The 9,753-nt window shown below is 33.1% G+C and overlaps 1 protein-coding gene across 1 annotated transcript in view; it reads right to left on the bottom strand.

Moving 5' to 3' along the window:
* LOC111799739 overlaps positions 1–1,883 on the bottom strand; it is a 6,616-nt gene extending 4,733 nt beyond the window's left edge. The window contains exons 1-4 of the mRNA XM_023683201.1: positions 1,667–1,883; positions 1,494–1,597; positions 1,236–1,407; positions 63–167 (exon numbers count right to left, since the gene is read on the bottom strand). Coding sequence (XP_023538969.1) covers positions 63–167; positions 1,236–1,407; positions 1,494–1,597; positions 1,667–1,858 — 573 coding nt within the window. The 5' untranslated portion in view covers positions 1,859–1,883. The remainder of the gene's footprint in view (positions 1–62; positions 168–1,235; positions 1,408–1,493; positions 1,598–1,666) is intronic.
* Positions 1,884–9,753: the final 7,870 nt, after the last annotated feature.

Below are 9,753 nucleotides of genomic sequence, written 5' to 3'. Positions count from 1 at the left end.
AGCTTAAATTTATAGATTAATAATGTTTTGTATTCCTTATTTACCCCTGGAGAGTGACATACCTTGTCGTTGAGTTGCAGAGTGAAGCCATTCTCAGAAGCAATGACTCTCAGAAGATTCATTTTACTCTCCAAATTTGGCTTCCTTGTGGACAATTTTAGCATTATCTACCAAATTGCAACCCAAAGTATTAAAACATAACATAACTTAATTAATTATAATATCCTATTCACCCATATTTAAATCACCAACAAAAACATACCCATCCAAACTCTCTCATTAATAAAATTAAAAACAATTCAAATTTTATGAATTTTAGTTATTAATATAATATATAGGTGGATAACTCAATAATTTCAGAGGTTTTCCTTACCTTTGTCGGTGTCAACAAACAATTTCTTTAGAACAGGTCCGAGTCAAATAGTAATGATTCGAAGAACCTCTTTTTACACTATTTTGGAAACTCAAGGATTCAATCGTATGGATATGTAAAATACAGAATTTCCAATCCTAGCAGGAAAGGGCAGGAAAGGGAAGGAAACGGATATTCAATTTAAAGTGAGTAAAAAGAATTCCATACTCGATCTCATAGATACATATAGAATTATGTGGAAAGCCGTAGTCGATGAAAGTCGTATGTACGACTTGGAGGAAGATCTTTCATATCTTTCGAGATCCACCCTAAACTTTTATAAATAAATATAAAAAAATAACTCAACGACTAAACCAAATCTAATATAAAAGTAGAGGGTTTGACTAGCTTGTATTTTCGTCCCCAACTTAACTAACTCTGTCAACCTCTCATTTTCACTGTTTGTTGATCCGATATAATTCATTAAATTTTTTAATGAAATAATAGAACAATAAAATTTATGGAGCGAAGACTTAAACCTGAGACAGCTTGTAGGAGCTATGTGCTTCCATATATTATTTTTTTATATTTTTATTTTAAAAATAGAAAAAAAAAATGAGGTTTGACTTTTATTTCTTTATTGAAAAGACAAAATTTTGTATTTATATGTGTGTGTCTAAAATTTTAAAATAAAAGAATTAAATGTAAAAAATGATATAATATTATTTTTAATAGTGTATTATGTTTACTAATAAAAAAAAATGCATAAAAAAAAAAAAAAAAAAAAAAAAAAANAAAAAAAAAAAAAAAAAAAAAAAAAAAAAAAAAAAAAAAAAAAAAAAAAAAAAAAAAGACCAAGAAAGTGTTATTAAGTGAGACTTACGGAGTGATTTACAGTATTATTGATGCGTAATTCAACAGCACGAGCAGCAAACTCTCTGCCAAATCTAGAACTCAATACCGATTTAATCTCTTCAAGCTCTGGAAAGTCCTCACATCTTGAAGCTGCAAATACCACACTCGACACTGCCTCCTCCAATTCTTTAGGGCACTCTCTATGTAAACATTAATACTATTCTCAAATTTTTATTTTGGAAAAATGGGAATTTAATTCTGAAAATTCATTGGTAAAGTAGCAAACCTTCCAGGTGCAAGGAGGTACAATCTTTCCCTCAACAGATTCAGATACCCTTCCATCATGCCATAAGCATCCATTAGATTTTGGTGTCGAATCATTTGCTCGCACTGCGCACATCATCCAGAATTTATGTCGAATGATCTGAAAGTTAATCGAAAAGGGGATGAGAGACGTACCCGAGAGAGGGCTAGTTTGGGAAGGCCTTCATGAAGGAGACGAGCAGCGTCCTTTCGATCTTCGACGTACCGGCCATGCCGAAGCTTCTTTAGGGTTTCGAGGTGCTCCAAAGCGTTTTGAACTAAACGTCTGAAACTAGAGGACCTGCTTCTTCCCAGGAGAGGTTTAAAGACTCTTCTCAGTTTTCTCATCCTTACCTTCTAAGTCTCATTTGGATCTCAAACTAACAACCTCTGCACCCTATGATAGAAGAAGACTAATATGATCTATACAAACCCACGTTGACTTTGCCTAATGTGAACGTTAAATAAAATTAAGAAATGCTAATGTGAACATTAAATAAAATAAAGAAACAGAAAAGATATATATATATATATATATATATAAAAGGAAAAGAGAAATAGAAAATAATAAAGAGAAGACCCAAGAGCCAACTCCTGTACCCTTCCAACCCAATAAACACTATAAAAAATAATGAATACAATGTATATGAAAACAGTCGTATCATCAGATGAAATTCACTTCTTTCCATATATAAAAGATAGATGAATTGTTATTTAAGTACTCATTTCGGGACTTCAACAATGGAGCTCCAGCTTTTCATTGGCCCAAGAAAAACTTGATTTATGATTGGATCATAAACAAATTGTTCATTAGAGAATAATTAGTATTTAAGGTGAAAGATATAAAACAATCTTTTGACCCTACTGTAATTATGAACAACTCGTGAATGATTAACTTGCTTCTAATGATTACATCAATGAATATAACTTATCCTGCAGTGCATAAGAGTGCCACTCTAGATGACCTATGGTTAATTAATGAAAATTGATTAAGTAAAGAGTTTATTTAATTAATTTGATATCTTATAATCGGTAGATCCATAAGGTCCCCTTACTCGCTCGTAATAATGTTAAGAAGTTCAATTTAATTGAAAGAGAGACCTAAAGTGNTCATTAATAAAATTAAAAACAATTCAAATTTTATGAATTTTAGTTATTAATATAATATATAGGTGGATAACTCAATAATTTCAGAGGTTTTCCTTACCTTTGTCGGTGTCAACAAACAATTTCTTTAGAACAGGTCCGAGTCAAATAGTAATGATTCGAAGAACCTCTTTTTACACTATTTTGGAAACTCAAGGATTCAATCGTATGGATATGTAAAATACAGAATTTCCAATCCTAGCAGGAAAGGGCAGGAAAGGGAAGGAAACGGATATTCAATTTAAAGTGAGTAAAAAGAATTCCATACTCGATCTCATAGATACATATAGAATTTATAACATCTCATCCTCTTTTCTAATACAATGAAAAACATTTAAAATAACGTGCTAACTAGTTGCCTTAGATGATTAATATATGCATATTTAGGTTTTAGAAGGGTAGCTGGGATGAGAATGATATACAGAACTAGCTAGAAATTTTTCTATGTTGCAACATTAACCATGGATAAAGAGAAACACAAACAAATGCAATGAAAAACAATAAATTTGGAGATGGAAGCGGTAAGAATGATAAGTATAACCATGTTAGATTTACAAAGTTAGAGATCCTTCTAAGACCCGTAGACTTTCACAACTAAGACTAATTTAATGAATGATTCCAACCAAAAATTTATTTAGAAGGATGAATTCAAACAAATTTTGAATTTATGAGGATCACTTTTGGATCCCAAGATAACTCACTCAAGAATTAGCTTGATCGAGACTAATCCAATAAATTAGCTCAACTTCAAACCTAAAGCAAGATTTGAAAAGAAAGACAACACTAAAGGAGTTTCATCGAACACAACAAAATGGTCTAGTGCCATTTGGACTTTCGCCTATTCACAATTTTTGTACTCTTTTTTTTTTTTATTCTCGTGTCATCTTTTATACCACACGACTTTTCTGGTACCATCTTTAGATCATTCTATTCTTGACTTATTATACCAGCATTTTATTGCAATTTAGGTTAAAAAACTCTCTCTTCAAGTGAATTGACTAGTCTTTGATGATGTATGACATGAATGATCCGATTTTATTGAACCCCGTTGGCATAGATTAACCTTTTCAAATTTATTGCAACCATCCGATTTTTTTTTTAATTAAAAATAAGGTCACTACTATATGCATGATAGGAATGTTAAGTACAACAATATTCATTTTAAATATTTTAAAAACGATGTCATGGACTTAACGTTCATAATAAAAGCTTTAAATCAAAAGAATGAAAAATAAATAACGTGGAATTCAAATAAAATAAAGAAAAGATAAAACAATGTCTTGGTCCAACCTAAGAGCTACAAAATAAGACAAAATGCAACTACCCTAATATTGGTTCCATGGCTTTCATCACGATGCTATCGTCATAGGTAGCAGGGGTGCCTTACATTTACCTGAAATGTAAGAGTAGTACCTGGCTCAAGTATTTAAAAAAATACTCAGTAAGTAACCCTACTACTGGGATCGAAAAATACAAATACATACAATATGGTGGATGTGTCGTACTTCCCTACATATCATAACATGACCTTAGGCTGCTTTTTTATCAGAGCAAGGTTGGATATGTCGTACTTTTCTACACATGGCTCATGTGTGTGAGCATGGACCCACCAGACGGGCTCACACACCCCCTAGACCTAGCTTGTCGGGCTAGCATTTGCTAACGGGTATCTTGCGAACACCACAAAGAGCCCATGCTTNTAGATATATTAAATATAAAAAAGAAAATAAATTTAATTTGAAAGGATGAAATTAATATTTAATATATTAAATATAAAAGAGAAAATAGATTTAATTTTAAAGGATCAAATTAATATTTACTAATATATTAGATATGCAAATATAGTATTTGACAAATATTTCGGGTTGAGCCAAAAACATACTAATCTCTCCCACTTTTTTTTTTTTGGAGAATGCAATTACATCACCAGAAAATTTTCGAACTCTTCTCTCCCATCCCTGTGGGATTTTCTTTCAAGAGTCTTCTACAAGCCTTGGCCTTGTGTTTAAGACATAGTGAGAAAGAACTTGTGGGATGTGAAGAACGTTTGCATGGTAGGAATACTTCAATAAGTCTTGCAAGTTAGAGTTTCTACCAAAGTAGAGTTTATGCACTCTTCTTTATTTCTTTGTTTTAATTTTTAATAAAAATCAAAATGGTTTCCAGTGCTTTCGCTATGTGGATGAAGAGTTCATTCCCTTCATTCTTAGTTACTTACCGCTTGACAGACATTGCTTGGTTCGACTTGGTCGCCTAGAAGTGTTGTGAGGTATCGAAGGATATAGGAAATGATCTTGGCTCTATTGATATTATTCACACTACTCATAAGCCTAGAAAACTTTCTTAAATTTATTTGGATGTCGTGAGGGTTACTAGGTTCTTAGGGTGTCTAGGCAGTTTACATCTCAAATTCACACTTTTAGGATATTAGGAGCTAGCTCCAAAAGGCTAATCTAATTTATGGGAGCACTATGGTCTTAACCACAAATTGCCGCTCACAATCTGAAGGTGCTTGGTTTACTGGAAACGTTCTAATCTAAGTCAACTTAAAATTATCTTAACTTTAGAAATTTATACTTAACTGTGTACAATCATGCATGCTTTGTTAAGTAGATAATCCTATTACTCACTTAAATCACAAAATACATTCTCTAAAAATTTATGCAAGCTCAACAAGAAAATAACATCCATTAACTATCTGAAACACAAATCATAACATCTCATCCTCTTTTCTAATACAATGAAAAACATTTAAAATAACGTGCTAACTAGTTGCCTTAGATGATTAATATATGCATATTTAGGTTTTAGAAGGGTAGCTGGGATGAGAATGATATACAGAACTAGCTAGAAATTTTTCTATGTTGCAACATTAACCATGGATAAAGAGAAACACAAACAAATGCAATGAAAAACAATAAATTTGGAGATGGAAGCGGTAAGAATGATAAGTATAACCATGTTAGATTTACAAAGTTAGAGATCCTTCTAAGACCCGTAGACTTTCACAACTAAGACTAATTTAATGAATGATTCCAACCAAAAATTTATTTAGAAGGATGAATTCAAACAAATTTTGAATTTATGAGGATCACTTTTGGATCCCAAGATAACTCACTCAAGAATTAGCTTGATCGAGACTAATCCAATAAATTAGCTCAACTTCAAACCTAAAGCAAGATTTGAAAAGAAAGACAACACTAAAGGAGTTTCATCGAACACAACAAAATGGTCTAGTGCCATTTGGACTTTCGCCTATTCACAATTTTTGTACTCTTTTTTTTTTTTATTCTCGTGTCATCTTTTATACCACACGACTTTTCTGGTACCATCTTTAGATCATTCTATTCTTGACTTATTATACCAGCATTTTATTGCAATTTAGGTTAAAAAACTCTCTCTTCAAGTGAATTGACTAGTCTTTGATGATGTATGACATGAATGATCCGATTTTATTGAACCCCGTTGGCATAGATTAACCTTTTCAAATTTATTGCAACCATCCGATTTTTTTTTTAATTAAAAATAAGGTCACTACTATATGCATGATAGGAATGTTAAGTACAACAATATTCATTTTAAATATTTTAAAAACGATGTCATGGACTTAACGTTCATAATAAAAGCTTTAAATCAAAAGAATGAAAAATAAATAACGTGGAATTCAAATAAAATAAAGAAAAGATAAAACAATGTCTTGGTCCAACCTAAGAGCTACAAAATAAGACAAAATGCAACTACCCTAATATTGGTTCCATGGCTTTCATCACGATGCTATCGTCATAGGTAGCAGGGGTGCCTTACATTTACCTGAAATGTAAGAGTAGTACCTGGCTCAAGTATTTAAAAAAATACTCAGTAAGTAACCCTACTACTGGGATCGAAAAATACAAATACATACAATATGGTGGATGTGTCGTACTTCCCTACATATCATAACATGACCTTAGGCTGCTTTTTTATCAGAGCAAGGTTGGATATGTCGTACTTTTCTACACATGGCTCATGTGTGTGAGCATGGACCCACCAGACGGGCTCACACACCCCCTAGACCTAGCTTGTCGGGCTAGCATTTGCTAACGGGTATCTTGCGAACACCACAAAGAGCCCATGCTTGCACACATGACATAATTTATGATGAAAGACAAACCTCCACTTATCTATAACATAACAAGTCTATGAGTTATGCATACATAATTCCTGTATATTCTTTCATAAAGAGCCGGAGATGATCACTTCTTATAACTTTTATACATAATATAGATGACATAACATATCATGCCACAAAATAGCTTATAATAGCATTTGTATAACATGACACATCATGACATAACTTAGCTTATCATGACGTAATATAGCATAGCATAATGTGACATAACGTAATATAACATAACATAACATATCATTCATATATATGACGTGTCGGGGCCAATAGTAGAGCCATTCACTTGGTTGGCCTAAGCCCAAGTCTCTAAATTTTCATAAAGTTGGCTCGATTCCGTCTCTCAAACTTTGTTTCAACCTAGGTGGATCCCCTGCATTAAAAATATACTAACTTAACTTATCTAATATCAAATCATTTTAATTTCTAGCAAAAATAAATAAATAAATAAATTAAATTGAGCAATTAGGGATCATATTCACCTTAAATGCCTCCCATAAAGTCAAAAATAACTTAAACAAGATCGAAAATGCAGGAAATGAGTCCAAACAGTGCAACGCGAGCCAACAAGCCGATTAGGAGCAGTGGAGAGTGCTGGAGTCGAAGTCGAGGGGTGCTAGTCGCGTTTGTTCGTCGGGTTGGGTTCATGGTATACAAATCAATTATGGGCAAGGGACGTGTGCGATTTGCGTGCGGGTCCACTTACGAGGTACGCTGGGTTGGTCAAAGACATGATTTGGGGTGGGTTTGTGAGTGAAGGTTCGGTCACAAACACAAGCTGAAGCGTCTGCGTTAAGCGTGGATCTGGATACCAAAGTTCGAATTTGAGACGAAAACATGTGGACCTTTTCTTTTTCACCCGACTCTCACGATTTTCACCTAATTTTCTCTCTCTATCTATGTTCTACTTTTGACGACGACTGACCTTACTACTAGTCCAGTACTTACATTGATGACTGTCTCCTCTTGATCGTGATAATGGGAACGGTGGAATGTCTCTACACATGAATATATTTATATATTTATAAAGAAAAAAACTCATGCGATTTTCTTCTACAAACTGTTAGGTTTTGACTGAAGAATAATTTAGCCAGAAACATAAACAAGTGAAGTTTGATAGTCGAAACATAAACATTTGAAGTAAAATATTATTAATACCGAACTTGGCTTATAGTTTTACTAATAATCATAAATAGAAACTCACCACAAATCACAGAAACAAATAGGTTAAATACCTAAAAATACTATAACTATTTTGACTTAACCAAATTCTTCTAAGAATCCTCCTTAAACTTATTTTTCTTTGTCAAGAATTAGTTCAAGTTAGAAAAACTCTGCCCACCAAGTTGTTCATGCAACTTTGAAATGCTTCTAATGTTAGAGGCTTTGTCAACCAATCAACAAGTTGATTTCGGGTATTACAAAATAATAAATTAACAGTTTTTTCTTTTGTAAGATCTCTAAGAAAGTGAAATCTTACTCTTATGTATTTGGAACGTCCATGTAGAACTGGATTTTTTGATAGTTTAATAGTTGAAATTTTATCACACATTAGCTTTGTTCATTTTGTTTAAGAGTGACCAATCTCCTTGAGTATCCTCCTCATCCAAACAACTTGACATGCACAAGCACTACCAGCAACAAACTCAGCTTCTGTGGTTGATAAGGTGACTATAGGCTGTTTACGAGAAGACCAAGCTACTGCTCCTCCACTCATCATAAACACATAGCCTGAAGTACTCTTGCTATCTTCCATGTCTCCGGCATAGTCACTATCAATAAATCAAATTAAATCACTAACTCCTCCCTTTCTATAAAATACATCATAATCTATCGTACCTTTTAGGTACCTTAAAACCCTTTTAGTTGCTGCAAGATATTTTTGTGCTAGACATGCCATAAAACGACTAATCAAACTTACAACAAACATGAGATCAGGACGAGTAGATGTGAGATACGTCATACTTCCCACTATTTGTTTATCCAAAGTTACATCTACTTTTGTACCATTTTCATCTTTGCCAATTTTTTATCCTGTAACAATGGGATTACAAACAGAATTGTAATTCTCTGTGCCAAATCGATTTAAAACTTCAGCAGCATACTTTCTTTGACATATAAAAATACCATCTAATCTTTGTATTACCTCTATTCCAAGACAAATTCTCATCTGACCTAAGTCAGTCATATCAAACTCTTTCTTCATGGAACGTTTAAACTCCTTCAATAATTTTTTATCGTCTCCAGTAACTTTCTCTTGATGAAAAGTGTCTGCTCACTGGAACTGCTTTTGAATCCTTTCTTGATGATGTAGGATTCTATTCGACTAAACCAGGTTCTAGGTGCTTGTTTTAATTTGTAGAGAGCCTTTTGGAGTTTGTACAACATCTCCTCACTTCCCTTTCTCTTATAGTCTTTTGGTTGTTCAACAAAAATATCTTCTTTTAACTCGCCATATAAAAAAGCTGACTTGACATCTAACTCATAGAGTTTTCAGCCTTTTTGGTATGCAAAAACAATGATCACTCTCACCGTATCCATTTTGGCCACAAGTGTATACACTTCTGTATAATCAATTCCATGTTCTTGTGTGTAGCATTTTACAACCAATCTTACTTTGTATTTATTAACTTCTCTAGACTCATTTAGCTTGGTCTTATAAATCCATTTCACTCCTATTTTCTTTGCTCCCGTCAGTAGAACCATCAAGTTCCATGTTTGATCTTTTCAATGGATTTGATTTCTTAATTCATAGCCAATCTCCATTTTGGGCTTTTGACACCTCCCTCAAAATTCACATGATCTGAAATCATCAAGAATGTCATATTTTCTTCATCCTCTTCACATAAGCCTTTACCGGAATTAAAATCTGCTAACCATAAAGGTGGATGTCGATTTCTCCCCTCCTTTATTGTCAAATGTGATGCAACAGCTA

Source organism: Cucurbita pepo, chromosome LG01 (genome assembly GCF_002806865.2).
Source record: "Cucurbita pepo subsp. pepo cultivar mu-cu-16 chromosome LG01, ASM280686v2, whole genome shotgun sequence".
NCBI classification, from domain to species: domain Eukaryota; kingdom Viridiplantae; phylum Streptophyta; class Magnoliopsida; order Cucurbitales; family Cucurbitaceae; genus Cucurbita; species Cucurbita pepo.
Note: the sequence above shows the minus strand (reverse complement) of the source record. Positions and strands in the feature narration are given on the sequence as shown.